The 25,991-nt window shown below is 45.2% G+C and overlaps 1 protein-coding gene across 3 annotated transcripts in view; it reads right to left on the bottom strand.

Moving 5' to 3' along the window:
- The window catches only part of spata20 (spermatogenesis associated 20), a 763,436-nt gene that overhangs the window by 586,647 nt on the left and 150,798 nt on the right, over positions 1 to 25,991 (bottom strand). For all 3 annotated transcript variants that reach the window (XM_072483047.1, XM_072483048.1, XM_072483049.1), the window contains exon 10: positions 8,782 to 8,994. In XM_072483047.1, coding sequence (XP_072339148.1) covers positions 8,782 to 8,994 — 213 coding nt within the window. The remainder of the gene's footprint in view (positions 1 to 8,781; positions 8,995 to 25,991) is intronic.

The following is a 25,991-nucleotide window of genomic DNA, read 5'->3' as shown; positions in this document are numbered from 1 at the left end:
CTCCTCTGACATCAAGGCAACATTTTGTAAAGTGTAGCATCAAGCAGCCCTACCAAAACTGGAGTCAGTGGAAATCAGGGAACAACCTCTCTGCTGGTTGGAGTCATACCTAGCACAAAGTATGATGGTTGTGGTTCTTGGAGGTCATCATCTCAGTTCCAAGACATCACTGCAGGATTTCCTCAGGGTAGTGTCCTCGATCCAACTATCTTACTTATCAATGACCTTCCTTCCATCAAAAAGTCAGAAGTGTGGATATTCACGGATGATAACACAATGTTCAGCACCATTCATGACTCGACGGATACTGAAGCAGTCCATGTCCAAGTGCAGCCCAAGTATGGGCTGTGGCAAATAACATTCATGCCACATAAATCCCAGGCAATGAACATCTCCAACAAGAGACAACATAACCATCGCCTCTTGACAATCTATGACATTACCATCTGAAGCCTCCATTATGAACAGCCTGGAGATTATCATTGACCATAAACTGAACTGGACTAGCCATATAAATACTGCGACTACAAGAGTAGGTCAGAGGCTAGGAATCCTGTGGTGAGTAACTCGCCTGCTGACTTCCCAAAGCTTGTCTATCATCTCAGTTCCAAGACATCACTGCAGGATTTCCTCAGGGTAGTGTCCTCGATCCAACTATCTTACTTATCAATGACCTTCCTTCCATCAAAAAGTCAGAAGTGTGGATATTCACGGATGATAACACAATGTTCAGCACCATTCATGACTCGACGGATACTGAAGCAGTCCATGTCCAAGTGCAGCCCAAGTATGGGCTGTGGCAAATAACATTCATGCCACATAAATCCCAGGCAATGAACATCTCCAACAAGAGACAACATAACCATCGCCTCTTGACAATCTATGACATTACCATCTGAAGCCTCCATTATGAACAGCCTGGAGATTATCATTGACCATAAACTGAACTGGACTAGCCATATAAATACTGCGACTACAAGAGTAGGTCAGAGGCTAGGAATCCTGTGGTGAGTAACTCGCCTGCTGACTTCCCAAAGCTTGTCTACTATCTACAAGGCACAAGTCAGGAGTGTGATGGAATACTCTCCACTTGCCTGAATGGAGTGTAGCTCCAACAACACTCAAGAGGCTCGACACCATCAAGAACAAAGCAGCCCGCTTGATTGGCACGCCACCCAGAAACATTCATTCCCTCCATCACCATCACACAGTAGCAGCAGTGTGCACCATCTACAAAATGCACTGCGGAAACTCACCAACACTCCTCATACAGCATTTTCCAAACACACCACTGTGACCATCTAGAAGGACAAGGGCAGCAGATACATGGGAACACCGCCACCTGCAAGTTCCCCTTCAAGCTGCACACCGTTCTGGCTTGGAAATATATCACAGTTCCTTCACTGTCGCTGTTACAAAATTCTGGAACTCCCTTCCTAACAGCACTGTGGGTGTACCTACACCACGTGTACTCCACCAGTCAAGAAGGCCATCTTCTCAAGGGAAATTAATGATGGGCAATAAATACTGGCCTGGCCTGTGTCACCTACATCCCATGAATGAATATAAAAAGAAAATGACACGTTTCTGAATCTCAAACTTGCTGTTACTTCTCGAGATCACATTCTGTACAGTTGCTTTCAAACATTTTTACTATACATTGGTAAGAAGTTAATCTTTTCATCAAGGCCTCGCAATTATAAAAGATGTTTTACCAAAATTGCTTTGATGCAATGTTTTCCGTACATCCATGAAGCTAAACCTTTTACAAGCAGTGTTTTAGTCTGTTGGGTGGAATATAGTAGAGTCATTCAGCCCCTTAAGTCCATTCACTTTAATTACATCAGGACATGAAAGTATTGAAGTAAAGACTGCTCCTATTCAAAACGATCATGGCCGATCTACTGCCTTAAGTTCACTTTCTCACCTGCTTCCCATATCCATTTATTCCCTGAAAGGCCAAAGATCTGTCTATCTCAACCATAAACATACTCAACAATGGAGCATACACAACCTTCTTTAATCATAGTTGATTTAATTCCATCTACCGACCTTTGTTACATAATTCTCAATGCCCTTGCCTAAAAGAACACAATAATCTGTTTTGGCATTTCCCATTGGCCTTGCCTCAACAATTCTTTTTCTGGAACAGAATTACAGATTTCTCTACCCCATGTGCGAAAAGTGCTTCCTGATAATTCCCCTGAATGGTCTAACTCTAATTTTAAGGTTATGCCTCCTTATTCTGGACTCCCCCACAAGAGGGATATGGGGAGCATATTGATTAACTCCTTTGACTGGAATACAACTTCCGTCTGCTACATCAAAGTCTATCTGTGGAGGAACGCAAGGGCAGAGTTAGGCTATTCAGCAGGTTGAGCCTGTTCCGCCAGTCAATTAGATCAAGGCTGATCTTCTAGCTCATATCATTTTCCCATATTATACCCTTATCCCTTTGATGTATTTATTATCTAGAAATCTATCATTCTCTGACTTGAACATACTCAATGTCTGAGCCTCCTAAAGCACCATGGGGTGGAGAATTCCAAAGATTACCACCGAATGGAGTAATTTCTTCTCACCTCAGTTCTAAATGGTCTGCCTCTTATTCTGAGACTGCGACACCTGGTTCTAGGCATACATCACCCTCTGCTGGTTCCTTCATCTACCCTGTCGAGTCCTTGAACACTTTTGTATGTTTCAATAAGATTGCCTCCCATTCTTCTAAACTCTAGAGGAAACAGGCCAAGTCTCCTCAATCTCTCCTCGTATATCCCGCCACTCCAGGAATCAGTCTGGTGAACCTCTGCTGCGCCCCCTCCATAAAACCATAAGACACAGAAGCAGAATTAGGCCACTTGGCTCATCGAGTCTGCTCCGCCATTCAATCATGGCTGATATTTTTCTCATCCCCATTCTCCTGCCTTTTCCCCATAACCCCTGATCCCTTTATTAATCAAGAACCTATCTATCTCTGTCTTAAAGACACTCAGTGATTTCACCTCCACAGCTTTCTGTGGCAAACAGTTCTACAAATTCACCACCCTTTGGCTGAAGACATTTTTCCTCATCTCTGTTTTAAAGGATCGACCCATTAGTCTGAGATTGTGCGCTCTGGTTCCAATTGTGCCCTCTGGTTCCAATTTTTCCTACTAGTGGAAACATCCTCTCCACGTCCACTCTATCCAGGCCTCGCAGTATCTGTAAATTTCAATAAGATCCCGCCTCATCCTTCTAAACTCCAATGAGTACAGACCCAGAGTCCTCAACCATTCCTCATATGACAAGCTCTTCATTCCAGAGATCATTCTTCTGAACCTCCTCTGGACCTTTCCAAGACCAGCACATTCTCCTTAGATACGGGACCCAAAACTGCTCACAATACTCTAAATGGAGTCTCACCAGAGCCTTATACAGCCTCAGAAGTATATCCCTGGTCTTGTATTCTAGCCCTCTCGGCATGAATGCTAACATTGCATTTGCCTTCCTAACTGCCGACTGAACCTGCACATTAATCTTAAGAGAATCTTGAACAAGGACTCCCAAGTCTCTTTGTGCTTCTGATTTCCAAAGCATTTCTCCATTTAGAAAATAGTCTATGTCTCCATTCCTCCTTCCAAAGTGCATAACCTCACACTTTTCCACACTGTATTCCACCTGCCACTTCTTTACCCCTCTCATAGCCTGTCCAAGTCCTTCTGCAGCCCCTCTGCTTCCTCAATACTACCTGTCCCTCTAATGGAACATATTTTCATTGGCAAGTATACCGTTTCTTAGGTAAGGAGACCAAAACTGTGCAATCTCACCAAGGCTCTGCACATGACAACAAGATATCTTTATTCTTATACTCAAATCCTCTTGCAAAATAGGCCAACAATTGCTTGTTGCAATTGTGACGCTAATGCTCTGGGGACATGGATTCAATTCCCACATGGCAGCTATTGGAGTTTAACTCAGTTCCTATAAAATCCGGAATTGAAAGCTAATCTCAGTAATGGTGACCAAGAAACTGACATTGATTGTCGTGAAAACCTATCTGTTTCACTGATGTCCTTTAGGGAAGGAAATCTGTCATCCTTATCTGATCTGGCCTACCTGCGACTCTAAGCCCACACTCAATGTGGTTGACTCTCAATTCCATTCTGAAATGGCCCAGCAACACACTCAGCTTAAGGGTATTTATGAATGTACAGCAAATGCTGGCCTTACTAGTTACACACACATCCCATGAAAGAACTAAAAGAAACCAGGATGAGTAGTTTCCAGTGACTCATGAACAAGGACACCAAAGGTCGCTGGGAAATTAACACTCCCCAATACCTCATAATTTGATAAATACTCTGCATTTCTGTTTTTCCTACCAAAGTGGATAACTTCACATTTTTTCACGTTATATCCCACAGGGTAGGAATGCTCGTCTTCCCCGAGCTCCTTGCAAGTACGAGCTCCCCCACCAGCGTAGGGTATCTCAATTAACCAATGCATAAAAGGTCAGCCAGTAAGGCACCGATCAAAACGGTAGGGATCTATCGACCAAGAAGTGTACATATCGTTTGTGTAAATAAAACTTTGTTTCTTATTTTACACGGTGTGGACTCCCCATGTCCTTATTAAACATTGCACTATCATAAATGTTTTTGCTAACATACCACCCAATTCCACCAATTGCGAGACATGGCTCAGTGGTAGCACTCTGTCCTGTGAGTCAGTAGTTTGCAGATAAAATCTAGGGTTACACTCAAGTGTTGTTCTGAGGGAGTGCTGCAATTTCAAAGAACAAAGAAAAGTACAGCACAGGAACAGGCCCTTCGGCACTCCAAGTCTGTGCCGACAATGCTGCACTTCTAAACTAAACTCTTCTACACTTCCTGTGTCCGTATCCCCCATTCCCATCCTATTCATGTATTTGGCAAGATGCCCCTTAAATGTCACTATCGTCCATGCTTCCACCACCTCCTCCGGCAGCGAGTTCCAGGCACCCACTACCCTCTGTGGAAAAAAATTGCCTCGTACATCTCATCTCAACCTTACCCCTCGCACCTTAAACCTATGCCCCCTAGTAATTGACCCCTCTACTCTGGGAAAAAGCCTCTGACTATCCACTCTGTCTTTGCCCCTCATAATTTTGTAGACCTCTATCAGGTCACCCCTCAACCTCCATCGTTCCAGTGAGAACAACTGCGTTTATTCAACCGCTCCTCATAGCTAATGCCCTCCATACCAGGCAACATTCTGGTACATCTCTTCTGCACCCCCTCTAAAGCCTCCACATCCTTCTGATAGTGTGGCGACCAGAATTGAACACTATACTCCAAGTGTGGACTAACTAAGGTTCTATACAGCTGCAACATGACTTGTCAATTCTTATACTCAATGCCCTGGCCAATGAAGACAAGCATGCCATATGCCTTCTTGATTACCTTCTCCACCTGTGTTGCCCCTTTCAGTGACCTGTGGACCTGTGCACCTAGATCTCTCTGACTGTCAATACTCTTGAGGGTTCTACCATTCACTGTATATTCCCTACCTGCATTAGACCTTCCAAAATGCATTACCTCACATTTGTCCAGATTAAACTCCATCTGCCATCTCTCCACCCAAGTCTCCAAACAATCTAAATCCTGCTGTATCCTCTGATAGTCCTCATCGCTTTCTGCAATTCCACCAACCTTTGTGTCGTCTGCAAACTTACTAATCAGATCAGTTACATTTTCCTCCAAATCATTTATATATACTACGAACAGCAAAGGTTCCAGCACTGATCCCTGTGGAACACCACTAGTCACAGCCCTCCAATTAGAAAAGCACCCTTCCATTACTACTCTCTGCCTTCTGTGACCTAGCTAGTTCTGTATCCAACTTGCCAGCTCCACCCTGATCCAGTGTGACTTCACCTTTTGTACCAGTCTACCATGAGGGGCCTTGTCAAAGGCCTTACTGAAATCCACATAGACAACATCCACTGCCCTACCTGTATCAATCATCTTTGTGACCTCTTCGAAAAACTCTATCAAGTTAGTGAGACACGACCTTCCCTTCACAAAACCAAGGGGCCAGCTTAAATTAGGTGCATAAAAACAAAGCCTCCCCCGATCGATCTCTCAGTAAGCATTATAGATCCTGGGCACTCTTCAAAGAAGAGTAGGGAAAGTTTTGCAAGGTATCTTGGCCAACATCATTGATCAGAATATCTAGCCGTTATCATATTGTTGTTTGTGGGGCCTTGCCATGTGCAAATTGGCTGCTGTATATCCTACAATACAACAGTAACTGCACTTTAAACGTATTAATTGACTGTAAAGCACTTTGAAATAATGTCCTAAGGTCATAAAAAGTGGTATATAAATGTAGCTCTTTCTTCTTTTATTTAAAAATGATCAAGAGGAGCGTATAAAATCTGATTGGATTAATGTGAGGCTGATTATTTTCTGCTTTCTGTCATGCTGCACTCTGCCTTCAGCTATTATTTCCAATGATTGACGTACTTAGCAAGAGCTAATGAGTGAGTACAGCATCTGAAGCAACCTTGGCTGCCCTCCACTGACACCTTCAATTCTGACTCACAATTACTATTTTTAAACCGATCATGATACTGATCTCTGTTAAGAAAAGGTCCTTTATTTTTGGAAGGTGCCTTCACATTCTTCAAATTTACTGCGATGTTAATTCAGTTATTGTTGTATCTCCTCTGGATTTGCTCATGGTCTCGGGGTACGCAGGTGAGAGATCTGGTGACAAGCAGTGAAATAAGTGGACACGAAGACAAGTAGTGATTGATTTGTGGGAGATTTGAACCAGTCAAGAACAACAGAAACATTGCAACGGTTGGACAAAAAAAGATCTTGAGCCAATAATGGTAGTCAACCGGTTACAATGATAGATAGAATACATAAGCAAGGAAGTTATGGGGAACTTTTATAAAACAATACTTCAGCCTCAACTGGAGTAGTGTGTCCAGTTCCAGGCACTGAACCTGCGAAAGGATGTGTAGGCAAATAAAGATTATGAAGGATATAAGACGGAACAGAAAACATTTGTAAGAATGGTTCCAGATCGGGAAATCTCCCAGAGCTTTAAAACTGTGGAACAAGTGTCATGTGAGGCTCCCTTTAAGAAACGTGTGTTTATCAAATAGCTGTAGTGATGTCATTGTGTGGGTGAAGCTAAGCTGTGTTTCTGGCTTTTTACTTTCGGTTTGAGCTGGAAGCTGTTTTTTCAGTCTGAGTTTTAGTTTCATTTTCAGTTGGGGAGCTGCAATCAAACCAAGGAGGTGTTCTCTCTCTCTGCCTACTAAAGAATATCTCCAGATCACTTGATGATTTCAAAGTAAAACTTGATTCTGTAAGGAATGTAAACCTACTCTCTTTGTTAAAAAAATGTTTTTTGACTTATGGATGTGGTTAGGAAAGTTAAGGGTTACCTGTAGAGTATTGTATCTGTGGGGATTATCAGTGTTGGTAGTTGATAAGATGTTTACTGTGTGTTTATAAAATGTTATCTGGATTCATAAAATAAACATTGTTTTTGTTTAAACATACTTTAGATCTCTGTTGCATCACACCTGTAAAGTGGGCCCTTGTGCTCCTCATAACCAAAATCTATTAAAAATTGTGGGTCAGGTGAATCCATGATATACTTTGGTGTTCTCTATACCCTGGCCCATAATACAAGACATAGTGCAATCTTTTGATGAAGCAGAAGTAGAGGATGTGAGATATCCGGACCAGGATGCTGAAATCATACATACTGTCCTTAATTTTTATAGAATGCTTTGGTTTTACATTATTAATAGCAAAATAACAAAACTTACAGCAATTGAGGAAGCAGAAAGCAGTGAAACAAGATTTTCTCTCCAGTACAAATTTAAGAGCCGGGAGATGCAATACTGAGTGCCACAGCACCAGCACTAATGAGAAGCTGTAGTTAGGAAGTGGGCTACAAAGACATTTTCCATGGTCAACGTGCAAGAGATAGCACTGGTCAGAGTTTGAAGCAGAAAGATTAACACTTTTGGGTGGACCCTTATGCAAATGTAAACTTTTGACCTTTTGACTGTCTTCCTCACTCATTGTTTTATTAAGGAGCTTTTAAAAAACATTTATTTACAGATATGGGCATTGTTGGCAAGGCCAGCATTTATTGCCCACCCCAATTGCCCTTGACAAAGTGGCGATGAGACACCACCTTGAGTATAAATGAGTAGTTTGCTAAACTATTTCAGAGGACAGTTAAGAACCAACCACATCTCTATGGGTCTGAAATCACATCTAGGTCAAGAGAGGACAAGCAAATTGCCTTTCCTAAAAGACATTAGTAAACAAGATGAGGACATTTAGATGAGCACTTGAAACACCACAGCATACAAGGCTACGGACCAAGTGCTGGAAAATGGAATTAGAATAGACAGCTGTTTGATGACCAGCACAGACACAATGGGCCTAAGGATCACTTTCTGTGCTGTATAACTCTATGACTACGGACTTTTTACCCAATCTGGTAACTTCATGGTCATCAACACTGATGCTAGATTTTTTATTCCAGATTTGTAATGCCACAGTAGGATTTAATTCATGTCTCTGGGTCATTAGTCCAGGCCTCAAGGTGATTTGTCATCAGTTGTTAGTTACTAGATTACTAGTTCAATAGTGAGTATGCTACCGTACCATTTCTTTAACTTGACCATGTCAGCTCTGATCAGAGCTGCACAAACATCTTTGTATTTTCAGCAGTTCGTCTTTTTAACATTTTAGATCTCGAGCATTTCTTTTTCTCTTGAAGTACCTGTACTGGGTTGACATTCCCGCTTCCTTTCACACCATAATGATAGGCAAAGATATCCGCCATGGTTACGTTTTGCATGGCACCTGCAACTGGGTCTGGAAGGAGCTGTTGTATTTCTTTCCCAGTCCAAACACAGAAAGCTCCCTCTCTTTTTTCAATGGACTCAGTTGTAGGGTATGAATCTGCATCTTCGGCACTGTAGAAACCCCCAGACTGCAGGTACAAAAAGAGTAAATTACAAAGGCAGGAAACATACAACTGTTTTATCAACAATGCTTTCAATTCTATATTCTCTGTAATGTCCCAACCTTTGAACCCAGTCTCTGGGTGAGCTGCAACATTTCCAGTTAAATATTGAGTGGACCAAAAGCCAGCATTCTTGGATTTCAGTACAAAATAAAATCCAGTCATTCCGTCCGTTCCCCAGCCACTGTCTCAGGCTGAACCAGAACTATTGCAACCTTGTCATTCTATTCAAACCAAATATGGGCTCTCAGCTCCTGGTCCCATGCAAAGATGACCTACTTCCACAGTCTGTAACATTGCACAACTCCAGCTGATCTTAGTCCATCCAATCTGCTGCTGAAACCCTGCCCTTTGTCACCCCAGACTCGAGTACAGAGGTGATGGATGAACAATGATATAAATACAAAATAGAGCAGATGTTGGAAATCTGAAATAAAAATAGAATGCGCTGGAAATACCTAGCAAGTCAGACAGCATCTGTGCAAACAGTTGCCATTTCATGTCGATAACCCTACATCACAGTATTTTGCTTTTGTATGGGTCATGGACTTGATGCAAATTAGGATACGGGCAGCAGAGCTTTGGTTGACCTGTGATGAACGTAGGAAATTTTTTAATATATTGTATTATATATCTGTTGCAGTATAATAATTTAGGTTAATATATCCAGATCATATGACTGCTAAAGCTGTGATTAAGGGGTTAATAGTTGGGCAGACTACGGTGTCACTCATGGGAGGGGCTGGGTCTGTTTTTAGTTTCGTATACCAGCCCTGCCCAGTGTCTGTTGCTTTTAGTTTCATTTTAAAGTTCTGCTCTGCGTTCTGAGGAGAGATGTGTTTCTCAGACTGACTTCTGAAACTTCTCTCCAAGGACTTTGTGAATAAGTCTGTAAGCCACTCAGTGTTAGCTTGATTAATAAGTGACATTTGACCTGTATGTGGATTTTGCTGAATTGAAATTTTAGAAGTAGATATGAAAGTAATCTCAAAGGCCTTTCTTTATTGTATTTAAGAACTGTTTAACTATTAATTGAAAAGTTTTTCTTCAATGTTAATGGGGTTAATAATAAAGAAGTTTTAGCACAAAAAATGGGGCGAAGGCCACATGAGAGAGTAGATGGGAGGGCCAACCCAACCAAATTTATCAAGACATCAGGGCAGAACTGGCAAAACAATGAGCTAGGTTCAACAAGGCCAAGGCAGCGCTCTACAAGAGCAAGATGCGGTTCGGAATGGTGCAGCCGGCTCGGTTGTGGGTCACATGCAAGTACAGAAACCATTAATTTAATATGCCGGAGGAGGCAAATGACTTTGTGAGGAATAATGGACTGAGAGAGATCTGATTGTGTTTGCTGGATATTATGGAGTTTTGAATTTTACATGTTCACATTCATCTTTCCTGCTTTTTTATGTGATCTTCATATTTTCTTTTTTTCCTTCCCATGGTAGTATGGAGTGCTTGTTTCATCAAAGGGTGGGTTATTTCTTCCCAGTATGTACGATATTTGATCAGGGATTCGGAAAAGGGGGTGTTTGGGTTTTTTCTTGTCATCCTGCTAGCTGGTATGGGAGCGAAGAGGGGGAGAAGGTGGCAGCTGGTTACCTGGGAGAGGGGTGGGGGGTGTTTTCTGTTTTGTTTGTGAGGTAAGGTCACGCGCCTAGGTTGACTGGGTTTTCTTTGTTTAGGGTGGGGGGGGGGGCACGTTATTTGAAATTCGTAGTCGGGAGGGAGCGGTGGGGACGGGGAGGGTTGTTGAGTGGGAGGTCTGGGGGTGGGGTTGGGGGTTCAGTAGCGTGCTGGGAATGAAGGTTTCTGCGTTTATGGGTTTGTGTGAGGGTTGTGACAGTGATCATTTTGGGTAGGCCTGGAATCGGAGTAGATTGGAGCCCAGCTAGGTCTCCTTCTAACGGCCCCCTGGCCGTCACGGGGGTGTGCACTATCTGGCTCCCCATGACTTTCATGGAATATGAGCTTCCCCGGTAAATGGGGTGGGGCTTTCGTCTTACCATGAGGGAGCATTTTAGTATAAAAGCCCCGATCTGGACACAGACAGGTCGGGGAGGGAGACCCTTGGGGGATTGAAGAGTGAGTTGTAAAATAAATAAATTGTTTGTATCCAAACATTCATTCCCATGTGTTCACTCCATCGGATTCTACACTGTCGACGAGATTAAACTGGAGTTGCTGCAGTAACCGGGTGCTACGTACCTGAATCATCTCATTTAGGGCTCCTGAGACCCCTATTCTGCCGTCCGAGATGACATATATTGGAAAGTTGGAGACGTTTGATGTGAGTACCGATGACTGGACCCAGTATATCGAATGTATGCAGTACTTCAGCAGGACAAATGCAATTGTCGCAGATAGGTGGCAAACTGTGGTCATTTGGCGGCTGTCGGTGGGCCTACCTACAGGATTATAGAAAGCCTGACCCCCCGGATGCGCTGGATTTGCGGTCTTTCACCGAATTGGTGGCCTTGGTTGGGGAACACTTTAACCCGAACCTCCCGATTCTCGTCTGCCGTTTCAGCTTTCATACGGCCACCCAGGCTGAAGGGGAGTTGAAGAGTGATTTTGTGGGACCTGTGAGTTTAGGCCTACCTTAAACAAATCTCTACGAGACCGGTTTATCTGCGGCATCCACAATGCAGCGACTCAGCGAAAACCTGTGGCCGAAGCTCACCTAACCTTGCTGTAGGCGGTAGAGATAGCCAGCTCCCACGAGACCGCGGAGCAAGGGGTGCAAGAACTTCAAGGGATGGTGCTCCCAAGTCTGGGATGACCGCTGGCCGGCTTTCCAAAGCCCAAGGAACAGGACTCCCGATAATGGGGTGCACGCTGCAGAGATGGAGGGTGCTGCCAAAGAGTGCCTGATGGCCGTTGAGACAGCTCTCCCAATCAGGATGCCCAGGCGACAGTCACAGGCAGCTGTCAGTGCACCAGGACCTAGGCCCCATCCCCCACCACCCTCCCGATGTAACCGCCCACCCCCCCTCAAGATCGGGCATACTCTATGGAGGATGAGGCTGACTCCTATCAGCAACTGCACTGCATGATTTGCACCGAGGTTGCCCAATCCAGGTGACACCGTTGGTTATTGAACACTCCACACAAATGGAACTTGATACCGTTCGGCGGTCTCCGTAATCAGCCGCAGCACATTTGACAAAATCCAGTCCAGCCTCCAAATGCTGGCCCTCTGTGACACCAACACCTATCTGGCCACATATACTGGGGAACTGTTTCCATTGTAGGTATCTCCATGGTCCCGGTGATGCTCGGACAACAATCAGGGAGTCTATCGTTGGTAGTAGTTCGTGAGGTCATACCAAGTTTGCTGGGCCGTGACTGGCTGCAACATCTAAAACTGGACTGGCAGAGAATCTGCCAGATATGCCCGAATGGCCCAGAAAGGATTTTGGCAAAGTTTCCCAGGGTCTTTCAGGACGGTTTAGGGATGATAATTGATGCGGTGGCCAGGATCATAGTGGACCGTCTGGCACAAAGTTGCTATTTCCATGCTCGACCAGTCCCGTACGCTTTACGGCTGAAAGTGAATGCTGAACTGGACCCTTTGGAGAGTCTAGGCATTAACTGCCCTATTCAGTTCGGCGACTGGGCCGCCCTTGTGATGCCCGTGTTAACGTTTGATGGTGTCAGGTGGATGTATCTTTAAGAAATGGGTGTTTATCAAATAGCTGCAGGGATGTCAGTGTGTGTGTGGAGCTGGGTAGTCTGTCTGTCTTTTACTTTCGTTTTTGAGCTGTCAGCCGCAGTGTATTTTTGGTTTCGTTTTCAGAGTTGGAGAGCTGCATTCAAAGCAAACAGTCGTGTAATGATCTCTCTCTCTACAAGCTAAAGAATGTCTTCAGCTCACTGATGATTTCAAAGTAATACCTGTTTCTGTAGAGAATTTAAACCTGCTGTCTTTATTTAAAAAGGGTTTAACTTATGGATGTTGTTTTGGAAGTTATTAATGGTTATCTGTAGGGTATTGTATCTGTGGAGTTGTGTATTGGTAGTTTAAACCGTTTACTGTGCGTTTATAAAATGTTAACTGGATTCATAGAATAAACATTGTTTTGTTTAAAAATACTTTTAGTTCTCTGTTCCACTACACCTGCAAAGTGGGGCCTTGTGCTCCCCATAAACAAAATCTATTAAAAGTTGCGGGTCAGGTGAACTCCATGATATACTTTGGGGTTCTCTAAACCCTGGCCCATAATAATGGTTCCATACGCCTGCGTGGTGACTACGTCATGTGCTGGATTCTCCAATCCTCGAAGCCGAAATCATGTTCGGCGACAGGGCAGAGAATGCCCGATGATGACAAAATCAGGGGTGGTGCCGCTTTCGCAATGCCCCGCCCCCTGAAAATTGCCTGAGGCCCACCCGACGATGCTCCGCCCCCGACTGGTCAAATTCCCGACGGCGTGGGACACGTGTGGTCTCACCCATTGAGAACTCAGCGTGGCGGCTGTGGACTAAGTCCAGCGCTGCCACAGTTAGGGGAGAGCCGATCCGTGGGCAGGGGGTGCATTATTTGGGGATGGGGGCATTGTGGTGGGCTGTCCAGGGCGCGCGAGCTGGCCGAAGGGGGGGCTATTTTTGCGGGCGGGGTCTACGGGCTGCGTCCGCCATGAGCTGGAAGCTCTACACTGCCTCCCTGCTCCCGGAGCAGGTGGCCATTTTCCGCCAGTTTTCCTGGCATAAAACTCCATTGTTTTCACGCCAACATGGGAACTTAGTCTCCCAAACGGAGAATCCAGTCCCATGTCTCTCAGCAGCCAGTATTTTGATGAACCCTGGAGGGTGATACGTGATAGTGAGTGGGGTGTTCGTGGTTTTAGTGAACATATTTGCACCAAATTGGGACAATGCGGACTTTATTAGGATGGTGTTGGCAGCCAACCTGGGCTAGATTCGCAGCAACTGATCATGGGAGGAGATTTCAATTGTGTATTGGACTCAAGGATGAATAGGTTGAATCCCAAGTCTTTGATAACTTCGATATGGAGATGCCGGCGTTGGACTGGGGTGGGCAAAATAATAAGTCTTACAACACCAGGTTAAAGTCCAACAGGTTTGTTTGGAATCACTAACTCAACTCACCTGATGAAGGAGCTGCGCTCCGAAGGCTAGTAATTCCAAACAAACCTGTTGGACTTTAATCTGGTGTTGCAAAACTTCTTACTTTGATAACTTCAGGGATGGTGAAGGAGTGACAATGTTCATGGAGCAGATGGAGGAGTGTGGATCCGTGGAGATTTAGATACCCGAGAGCGAGGGAGATTTCCTTCTTCTCAAACGGGCGCTGAGTCTACTCCCTAATAGATTTTTTTTGGTGGGAAAATCGTTACTCCTGCGGGTGGTGAGCGATTGTAACATCGGACCATGACCCATATTATGTGAAGGTTGAATACAATGCTACTTGTAGATGAGAGGTTTTGTGAAACTATGTAGGCTCTAACAAGAATGGGGAGGTTTCACCTTCCACGTACTGGGAAGCGTTGAAGGCGGTGATCAGGGGGGAGGTAATTTCATATAAGGCCCACAGGGATAAAGTTAGGAGGGCAAAAAGGCAGAGGTTCGTTGACTCCATTTGGAGGTGGACCGACAATATTCCATGACTCCGACAGTGGAATTGTTAACAAAGAGGAAGGGGCTAATTGGAGTTCGAGCTGGAATCGGCCGGGAAGGCGGTCAGCCAACTTCGTTGATTACTGCTCCAGATAAGATTAATGGGACCTTTGAGCTTTCCCCCTGGGAGCTTTACAAATCTGAGCCTCCAGAGGATGACTTGGCAATGGAACAGTTTTTGGATAGGTTGGACTTCCCGGTAGTGGTGAGGGAGAAGAGGGAGGGATTGAAGGCACCGCTGGGGTAGGAGCAGATTACGGACTGTATTGGATCTATGCAGTCAGGGAAGGCACAGGGACCGGACTGCTTCCTGGTGGAATTCTACAAACAGTTTTGTGGCCTTGTTGGCATCACACTTAATAATAATAATAATAAAAATAATAACCGCTTATTGTCACAAGTAGGCTTCAATGAAGTTACTGTGAAAAGCCCCTCAACGCCACATTCCGGCGCCTGTTCGATTGCGGATGTTTAAAGACTCTCTGTCTAAGGGGGTGCTGCCAGCCATGTTGGCACAGGCGTCGATCTATTTGATCCCAAAGGTCAAGGATCCCGTGAAGCGTGGGTCTCACAGGCCTAACTCACTGTTGAATGCCGACGCAAAGGTATTAGCTAAGGTGCTGGTGACGCATCTGGACGGGTTCTTGCCGGAGGTAATCTCTGAGGGCCAAACAAAGTTTGTCAAGGACTGATAGTTGTCAGTCAACATCAGGACTTTTAAATGTGGTCCTGTCGTCGGGGGAAGGTTCCGAAGGTTCCCTAGATGCAGAGAAGGCACTTGATCAGGTGGAGTGGATGTATCTCTTGAGACTTTGGGGCAATTTGAGTTTGGGCCAACATTTATCTCCTACGTGAAACTGCTATACATCGCCCCAACGACTAGCGTCTGGTTCAATGCAGTGAGTTCAGGGTACTTCCGGTTGTCTAGGGGCACAAGGCAAGGATGCCCGCTGTCCCCGATATTGTTTGTGTTGGTGATTGAGCCATTGGCCATCACACTTAGATCGTCAGGTCGGTGGAAGGATATCAAGGAGCATTGGGTGAACTTTCCCCCCACGACCTGCTGTTATATGCTTCAGATCCTCTCTCTGGTGTGGGGAGGATAATGGAGCTGTTGAGGAAGTTTGGGTCCTTCTCAGGGTACAAATTGATTTTGTGTAAGGGCGAGATCTTCCAAGTGAATCCTCTGTGGAAGGAAGTGGATTTGGGTGGTTGCTTAGGCTGGTCAAGACGAGGTTTAGGTGTTTAGGGATTCAGGTGGCTCATGACTGGGCCTTGTTGCATAAATTGAATCTGAACCTTGGCGGGGAGAATGCAGATGGTCAAAATGAACATTCTACCGAGGTTCTAATTTGTGTTCCAGTGTTTTCCGATGTTCCTCCCTAAAGCTTTTTTGTTAGGGTTCATAAGTTAATCCCCGCCTTTATCTGGGGATAAGACTCAGGATTCGAAAAGCCTTCCTACAGAGAGCGCGCCAATCGGGAAGGCTGGCGCTACCGAATCTGATGTTCTAGGGCATTCTGGAGGGGGAGGATGAACAGCCAGCTGTCGTGGTGCATATAGGCACCAACGATATAGGTAAAAAACGGGGTGAGGTCCTACAAGCTGAATTTAGGGAGTTAGGAGTTAAACTAAAAAGTAGGACCTCAAAGGTAGTAATCTCAGGATTGCTACCAGTGCCACGTGATAGTCAGAGTAGGAATGACAGGATAGCTAGGATGAATACGTGGCTTGAGAGATGGTGCAAGAGGGAGGGTTTCAAATTCCTGGGACATTGGGACCGGTTCTGGGGGAGGTGGGACCTGTACAAATCGGACGGTCTGCATCTGGGTGGGACCGGAACCAATGTTCTCGGGGGTGTGTTTGCTAGTGCAGTTGGGGAGGGTTTAAACTAATGTGGCAGGGGGATGGGAACCGATGTAGGAAGTCAGTGGGGACAGAAACAAAAGGCAGGAAGGGAGAGTGTGTAAAGCATGACCAGAGAAAGCAGGGCAGAGAGCAAGGAAGGTCTACATTAAACTGCATTTATTTCAATGCAAGGGGCCTGACGGGCAAAGCGGATGAACTCAGGGCATGGACGGGCACATGGGACTGGGATATTATAGCTATGACTGAAACATGGCTAAGGGAGGGGCAGGACTGGCAGCTCAATGTTCCGGGGTACAGATGCTATAGAAAGGATAGAACAGGAGGTAAGAGAGGAGGGGGAGTGGTGTTTTTGATTAGGGAGAACATCACGGCAGTACTTAGAGGGGATATATCTGAGGGTTCGCCCACTGAGTCTATATGGGTGGAACTGAAAAATAAGAAGGGAGAGATCACCTTGGTAGGACTGTACTACAGGCCCCCAAATAGTCAGCGGGAAATTGAGGAGCAAATATGTAAGGAGATTACAGCTAGCTGCAAGAATAATAGGGTGGTAGTAGTAGGGGACTTTAACTTTCCCAACATTGACTGGGACAGCCATAGCATTAGGGGCTTGGATGGAGGGAAATTTGTTGAGTGTATTCAGGAGGAATTTCTCATTCAGTATGTGGATGGACCGACTAGAGAGGGGGCAAAACTTGACCTCGTCTTGGGAAATAAGGAAGGGCAAGTGACAGAAGTGCTAGTGAGAGATCACTTTGGGACAAGTGACCATAACTCCATTAGTTTTAAGATAGCTATGGAGAATGATAGGTCTGGCCCAAGAGTTAAAATTCTTAATTGGGGCAAGGCCAATTTTGATGGTATCAGACAGGAACTTGCAGAGGTAGATTGGGGGAGACTGTTGGCAGGCAAAGGGACGGCTGGTAAATGGGAGACTTTTAAAAATGTGTTAACCAGGGTGCAGGGTAAGCACATTCCCTTTAGAGTGAAGGGTAAGGCTGGTAGAAGTAGGGAACCCTGGATGACTCGAGATATTGAGACTCTGGTCAAAAAGAAGAAGGAGGCATATGACGTACATAAGCAACTGGGATCAAGTGGATCCCTTGAAGAGTATAGAGATTGTCGAAATAGAGTTAAGAGGGAAATCAGGAGGGCAAAAAGGGGACATGAAATTGCTTTGGCAAATAATGCAAGGGAGAATCCAAAGAGATTCTACAAATACATAAAGGGGAAAAGAGTAACTAGGGACAGAGCAGGGCCTCTTAAGGATCAACAAGGGCATCTATGTGCAGAGCCACAAGAGTTGGGTGAGATCCTGAATGAATATTTCTCATCGGTATTCACGGTGGAGAAAGGCATGGATGTTAGGAAACTAAGGGAAATAAATAGTGATGTCTTGAGAAGTGCGCATATTACAGAGGAGGAGGTGCTGGAAGTCTTAAAGCGCATCAAGGTAGATAAATCCCCGGGACCTGATGAAATGTATCCCAGGGTGTTGTGGGAGGCTAGGGAGGAAATTGCGGGTCCCCTAACAGAGATATTTGAATCATCGGCAGCCACAGGTGAGGTGCCTGAAGATTGGAGAGTGGCGAATGTTGTGCCCTTGTTTAAGAAGGGCAGCAGGGAAAAGCCTGGGAACTACAGACCGGTGAGCCTAACGTCTGTAGTAGGTAAGTTGCTAGAAGGTATTCTGAGAGACAGGATCTACAAGCATTTAGAGAGGCAAGGACTGATTCGGGGCAGTCAGCATGGCTTTGTGCGTGGAAAATCATGTCTCACAAATTTGATTGAGTTTTTTGAGGGGGTGACCAAGAAGGTAGATGAGGGCAGTGCAGTAGACGTTGTCTACATGGACTTTAGCAAAGCCTTTGACAAGGTACCGCATGGTAGGTTGTTGCAGAAGGTTAAAGCTCACGGGATCCAGGGTGAGGTTGCCAATTGGATTCAAAATTGGCTGGACGACAGAGTGGTTGTAGAGGGTTGTTTTTCAAACTGGAGGCCTGTGACCAGTGGTGTGCCTCAGGGATCGGGGCTGGGTCCACTGTTATTTGTGATTTATATTAATGATTTGGATGAGAATTTAGGAGGCATGGTTAGTAAGTTTGCAGATGACACCAAGATTGGTGGCACAGTGGATAGTGAAGAAGGTTATCTAGGATTGCAACGGGATCTTGATCAATTAGGCCAGTGGGCCGACGAATGTCAGATGGAGTTTAATTTAGATAAATGTGAGGTGATGCATTTTGGCAGATCGAATCAGGCCAGGACCTACTCAGTTAATGGTATGGCGTTGGGGAGAGTTATAGAACAAAGATATCTAGGAGTACAGGTTCATAGCTCCTTGAAGATGGAGTCGCAGGTGGACAGGGTGGTGAAGAAGGCATTCGGCATGCTTGGTTTCATTGGTCAGAACATTGAATACAGGAGTTGGGACGTCTTGTTGAAGTTGTACAAGACATTGGTACGGCCACACTTGGAATACTGTGTGCAGTTCTGGTCACCCTATTATAGGAAGGATATTATTAAACTGGAAAGAGTGCAGAAAAGATTTACTAGGATGTTGCCGGGACTTGATGGTTTGAGTTATAAGGAGAGGCTGGATAGACTGGGACTTTTTTCCTTGGAGCGTAGGAGGCTTAGGGGTGATCTTATAGAGGTCTATAAAATAATGAGGGGCATAGATAAGGTAGATAGTCAACATCTTTTCCCAAAGGTAGGGGAGTCTAAAACTAGAGGGCATAGGTTTAAGGTGAGAGGGGAGAGATTCAGAAGGGCCCAGAGGGGCAATTTCTTCATTCAGAGGGTAGTGAGTGTCTGGAATGGGCTGCCAGAGGTAGTAGTAGAGGCGGGTACAATTGTGTCTTTTAAAAAACATTTAGATAGTTACATGGGTAAGATGGGTATAGAGGGTTATGGGCCAAGTGCGGGCAACTGGGACTAGCTTAATGGTAAAAACTGGGCGGCATGGACTGGTTGGGCCGAAGGGCCTGTTTCCATGCTGTAAACTTCTATGATTCTATGATTCTATTACTGGGTGGCGAACATTGGGAAAATGCGAGGCTGGATGGAGGAGCCGGGGCAGACGTGGGGGGCGGACGGAGAAGGCTTCCTGTGTAGGTTTGTGTCTAAGAGCGTTGGTTACGGCCCCTCTTCCGTTCTCTCCAGCCAGGTTCTCTACGAGCCTAGTGGTGGTGGCGACTCTAAGAATTTGGAACTAATTTAGGCAGCATTTTAAGTTGGGGGCAATGTCAATACTGTCACCAATTTGTGAGAAGCATAGGTTTGTGCAGTCCAGGCTGGATGCAATGTACAAGATTTGGAAGCCATTCATCGCCTTCTTTAAAGACTTGTTCATGGATAGCAACTGGGAGGGTGGTGGAGGGAGGGTTTAGGGTTATTATTATTTTGTTAAAAAATAACAAATTGTTTGTATTACATTAGAATGTTTTGTGTGTGATAATCTGAACATTTTTTGAATTAAAATATTTATTAAGAAAACGTGGAAGTTGGATCATGATGAAGAGGACACTGGAATAGCCAAGTCTGGAGGATGGTTTCAATGAGTCATTGGCCAGACTTTGAGCATCACATCAATGGGAAATAGAAATATTCGTCTGGCAATCACTTCCCTCACAACAGGGATAGATATTAAAATATTAATCGTGTTGTTCCATGACAGCATGACAGAAACAAGGCAGCTTAAGACAGAAGCATTCCATTAAGTGTCAAAGGGGTAGTCCAGGACAATATGCTACTTCCTTTCCATAGGTTGCTTGTCGATTTTTAAAACGGTATTTATAAAAATATCCATTTATTTTAAAATCCACAAATAAAAGCTGAACAGCAGCACAGATCCAGAACATAAAGCTGCAGGTTCTCTCATGCGCTTTCCTCGTAAACCTAACTCAATACCATTAAGGGTCAACACGACTGAAACACCAATTTAGAGTGCTAACGAATGCATGTCACAGAACTGCAAATGCTTCATCCTATCATCAAAAATAGAAAATGCCAGGCCACAAACCCCTCCAGAAATATTTTTCTATGAATTATTTATTGCTCAGCAAGGTGAAAAGGTCAGTGGCAGGAATGGAAACCTTCACTAGTTTTTTTTTTACTATCAGCATCACTCACTTCCAGATCAGGTACTGGGCAAATCAACTGCATGGTTAAGGTACCCCATGTCAATCATTCCTTAAACATCCATTCCCTCCACCACCAGTACACAGTGGCAGCAGTGTACTATCGAGAAGATACACAGCATCAACTAACTAACTCTTGTATATACCTTTTCACGATCACAGGACATCCTAAAGCACTTTACAGTCAATTAAGCAATTTTGAGGTGTACTCACTATTGTAACATAGGAAATTCAACAGTCAATTTAAGAACATCAAGATCCCAAGAACATCAATGTGATAATAGCCAGATAATCTGTGGACATTGAAGATGGTGGAACAGCAACTAACTATGACCAAACTATGAAAAACTTATTATCTCCTGCTGGTTTTACATAGATTACATAGAACATACAGTGCAGAAGGAGGCCATTCGGCCCATCGAGTCTGCACCGACCCACATTAATCCCTCACTTCCACCCTATCCCCGCAACCCAATAACCCCTCCCAACCCTTATGGACACTACGGGCAATTTTTAGCATGGCCAATCCACCTATGACTTTCTGTCACATGAGCAATTTTGCAGGTGAAAGCCATTGCTCTCCAATGAAGTAATGGATGAGTTCTTCATGCTTACTCAGGATGAACTGCTTTCTGTCCAGCTCTCATTGCCAGAATTCAAACTGAGATATGGAGGCTGGACTGGTGCTTTGGGTATATCCCTGAACAATATACACAATTGTCCACCAGTGTCAACGTTTTGGTAGAACTCTTGCCTCTGGGTTCCTTCACAGCCTCTGCCGTTGGTTCAAGATTCAGTCCGAGATGTGAGCTCATCACCCAACCAGAGACTCCAGGGTATTATTACCTGTCATCAGAGCCCATCCTTTAAATTAAGGTGTTGAACTGAGATCCTATCTGTTCAAAGTTCTGTGACACTATTTTGGCATTCTGCCCAAAATTCCTCTCTAATGCCACCAAAAATAATGAATTGGTTATCGACCTCACTGCTCTTTGTGGGAGCTTGTTGTACAAAAATGGCTGCTGTATTCTATACATTACAAAAAACATACCTCAAAAAGTTTTTTTTTTCAAGCACTAAATGAATGAGAGTAATTTATTCTTTATAAAAACATAAGGAATAGGAGAAGGAGTAGGCCATTCGGGCCTGCTCTGCCATTCAGTATGATTATGGCCAATTTCCTTCCACTTTCCTGTACCGTCTCGCCAGGCACAAACAACAGTGTGGTCAAACACAACTCCACTAAGTTTATTAGAGTAACCTGGCACAAGGTATTATAATGTTTTTATTCAATGTGAAGCCCAAACACTTTGCACAGTAGAACTGGCTCATTAGATATTGTGTTGACCCCTCCAGGGAATGGTAGCTTCTCGACTTTCCCTTTTGTTTCTTTTCTCCCCTCCTCCCTCCCTTTTCTTTCCTTGCCTCTGTACTTGTTCAAAGCCTGTCATAGCTCTAATTTCTTCCAGTTCTGATGAAAGGTCATTGACTTGACAAGTCAACTCTCTTTCTCTCTCCACAGATGCTGCCTGACCTGCTGAGTGTTGGCATCCTTTTCTCTTTTTATTACAGACTCCAGACTCTGCAGTATTCTGCTTTCATTGCCTGAATAATTCAGCACCCTCCTCAATCTATGATTCAACTGATGACATGCGACTGTTATCAGACAGAACAAAGACAGAAACTGAGCCCTGATCACCTAGCCTGACAAACAATTTGTTTGTGTCTGCTGTTTCATTAGCAGGCTGTCAGTGGACGGATTAGCAAACTAAAATAAACTTGACATCACAAGAGGATTATATCACAGGCAACCGATTTATACTAATTGAATAATCTATGTATTTCTGCAACAATTAATTGAATATTTGGTTGCACTAAAACGCTATTAGAAGAATTCTGCTTCCTTGCTAAGCACGCGTGTTGTGTCTTGTATACAGTGCCTCAACATTGTACGTCACAAGTTGCAGCTTCTCTTACTTTGATCACCCAATCTTATCAATTCTTCAGCAAGGAGCTAGAAGATTACAAACATATTTAGTGCCTTTGTACTCCAGATAGTGCAAGCACGGTTACAGCAGGGTAAACCCGAAAGGATTGCATAAAATAACATTCAGATGTCGGAACAATTAGGCTGACCACAGCATTTCCAATTGAATTTTGTCTTCTGCTATCCCAAGCAGAGGCAGAGCTCAACACATCTGCTGGAGGTAATTCCCGGGGATCTCACATCAGAGTCAACTTATTCTGTCCCCCTTTTTCCTGCACTTTCCTCGCAATCTATGGAGACAAAGTACACAACGCCAATGTTGAGAGTGTCCTTGGGCCCAAGGGCTGGGATCTTTCAGCTTCTGTGATTGCTAGCTCATGGTGATCTTCCTCCCAGTAAAAAGAGAAGGGCAACATTGACAGGATAGCCAGTACAGAAACCCTCACCTCAGTGTTAGCTGACTTGGTGAGGCACTGAAGGACTGATCGTGCCCAACTTTGTTACTAGAACAAACGTGTCAGAAGACAAGGGGAGAAAAACTATACAAGATGGGTGGCCGGTAACACAGTGGTCAACATTGTTGCTTCACAGCACCAGGGACCCTGGTTCCATTCCCACTTGGGTCACTGTCTGCACATTCTCCCCATTCCTGCGTGGGTTTCCTCCGGGTGCTCCGGTTTCCTCCCACAAGACCTGAAAGATGTGCTGTTAGGTGAATTGGACATTCTGAATTCTCCCTTAGTGTACCCGAACAGGTGCTGGAATGTGGCGACTAGGGGATTTTCACAGTAACTTCACTGAACTGTTAATGTAAGCCTACTTGTGACACTAATAAAGATTATTATTATGATAAAAGAAAGTGTGACTGTTCACTCCTGATCAGCTTTCAAATTATAAATGGGGTTCTAAAGGAATATATTCAATCTGTAATTAGGGTCTATCTTGTCTCAGTGGTGACATTCTTGCCTCTAAATCTAAATCATGGACTCAAGACCCATTCCAGAGCTATGAGCACACAATTTAGGCTGACACTTCAGTGCAGAAATGAGAGAGCACTGCACTGTCAGCGGTATCACTTTTGAAATGGGATGTTAAACTGAAGCCCCATCTCCCCTCTCAGGCGAACATCAAAGATTTCACTGCACTACGCCTTCTACCTGGTATACTGACCAACATTTATCTATCACCAACATCACAAAAGCATTCGGGCGATTCTCCAGAAAAATGTCCAAGTGCTGCAGCGAGCGGGAATTGCCGTGAGTTTCCCGGCGCTCAGCCCAGCGAGGCCGGCAACACTATTCAACGTTAATTGGTCCACTTAACGAGGCCTCACGGGCTTCCCGCCCCGAATGACGGCTTGCCAGCTCACCAGCACCCGCTAATAATGCCAAGGAAACTTAGGATGTGTCCCAGTCACTGAAGAGCATCGCCGAGGGCATCGACACGATGGTGTGGACCACGGGGAACCACCAGGGATGGCAGAGCCACGTGACACAGAGTGAGGGGTCCGAACCAGCTGCCCCTCCATCCCAAGGTGAACCCCAGGATCCTTTGGGCACCGACTGGGAGGAGGGAGTGCTGAGTGCCAAGTCGGACCCGTCCCATGGGGTGCCAATGGTGGCCACCAGCACTCACGAGTTCCACCCCTCTGATGAGGCTGTGTCGCGGGGTAAGCACACGGGACAGGGTGACATGGCTGTGAATGTGCCGTCGACAAGTGACCCGGGGCCTTCCGGCCCCAGAGGACACCCAGCAGGGGCATCGAAGGCCACGGGACGAGGTAAACAGCTGGCTGCCTCCACCTCAGATGTGCTTCTTGGGGAAACACCAAGACGTAGTGGTAGATCTAAGAGGGCCAGGCACATTGAGCAATATACTGAGGGCACTAGGGTAGGGCTTAACTAGGGGGTGGGGGGGGCTGCACTCTCAGAAACGGATATTGTACGGCACATTAAACAACGTTTTGCACAACCATTATGATACCTCTGTCATTTTCTTCCACAATGAGGACTGACCCCTGGCCCCTTTGCCTGTTTCTCCAGGCAACCCCCGCTCCCCGTGGCACCCACTCACCCCCGGCCGTGGTCGTGTCCCGGGAGTTGTGTCCCATCCCGTGGATGTTCGGATGTTGGCTGTTGCGTGTGGTGTTGATTTCCACACAGTATCCAGGTATCAAGGTTTGATTGCAATGCTAGGCAATGACTCCCACATGCTACATGGCCCGCATACCCACAGGAACCCACTTGGCAGGTGTCAAGTGCTCATTTAACTACGAGTTCCAATTCCCTATTAGCGATTGCCTTCAGCCGCACGGCCAGAGGCCTCAGCAGTTGGAGGGGTTTATGGGTGATCTGTGGTGCGGACAGACAGAGACAGGGGTTGCCCCCGGAATGGGGTTGGGATCCAAGGATTGGCACCATCCTCTACCTGTGTGGGATTGCACTCTCCTCATTCCATTATTATACATCCAGTTGTAGCCAGAGAATCAGATGCAACAAATTTGTTTTTCCTACTCCCGCACCTTTACCCCTGGTGGTCCCCAGGATTCATACTTGACCCTCTCCTGTTTCTCTATGTGCTGCCCTTCAGTGATTTCATCGGAAAATACAGCTTCAATTTCCAATTATTTCCAGTTCTACCCACACTATCACCTCTTGACTCCTCCACTGTGGTTAAACTATCTGGCTGCTTGTTCAACATCAATACTGAATGAACATAAATCTCCTCTAACCACAAACTACATTCCACAAGCACCAGCTCCAACCCTGTCCCTAGCAACTCTCAAGGCAGAACTGAGGTTTGCATCCTTGATGTCCCGTACCAGCCTCCCCGAACAGGCGCCGGAATGTGGCGACTAGGGCATTTTCACAGTAACTTCATTTGAAGCTTACTTGTGACAATAAGCGATTTTCATTTCATTTTCATATCAGGCTTGCAGCTGAGCTTCTGACCACAAATCCCCATGCCATCATTAAAAATCATCTATTTTACCCGCATAACATCGACCAGTTCTGCCCCACCTCAGCTCATCTGCTGGTGAAACCCTCATTTGTACCTTTTGATGTCTCAAAACCTGACTATTCCAACACACTCTTGGCCAACCTCCCAATTCTATCTTCCAAAAACTTGAGATCATCCAAAACTCTGTTGCCTGTGTCCTAACTCGCAACAAGTCCTGGTCACCCAACACCCTGTGTTCAGTGGCCTATGTTGGCTTCCAGTTGTGCTCAAATTACGACATGCCTCACCCTCCCTATCTCAGTAATCTCCTCCAGACACAACACCCTTCAAGATATCTATGCTCTTTTAATTATTTTTTAATA

Source organism: Scyliorhinus torazame, chromosome 18, assembly GCF_047496885.1.
Source record: "Scyliorhinus torazame isolate Kashiwa2021f chromosome 18, sScyTor2.1, whole genome shotgun sequence".
In the NCBI taxonomy this organism is placed as follows: Eukaryota; Metazoa; Chordata; class Chondrichthyes; order Carcharhiniformes; family Scyliorhinidae; genus Scyliorhinus; species Scyliorhinus torazame.
This window is presented reverse-complemented; position numbering and strand designations above follow the sequence as displayed.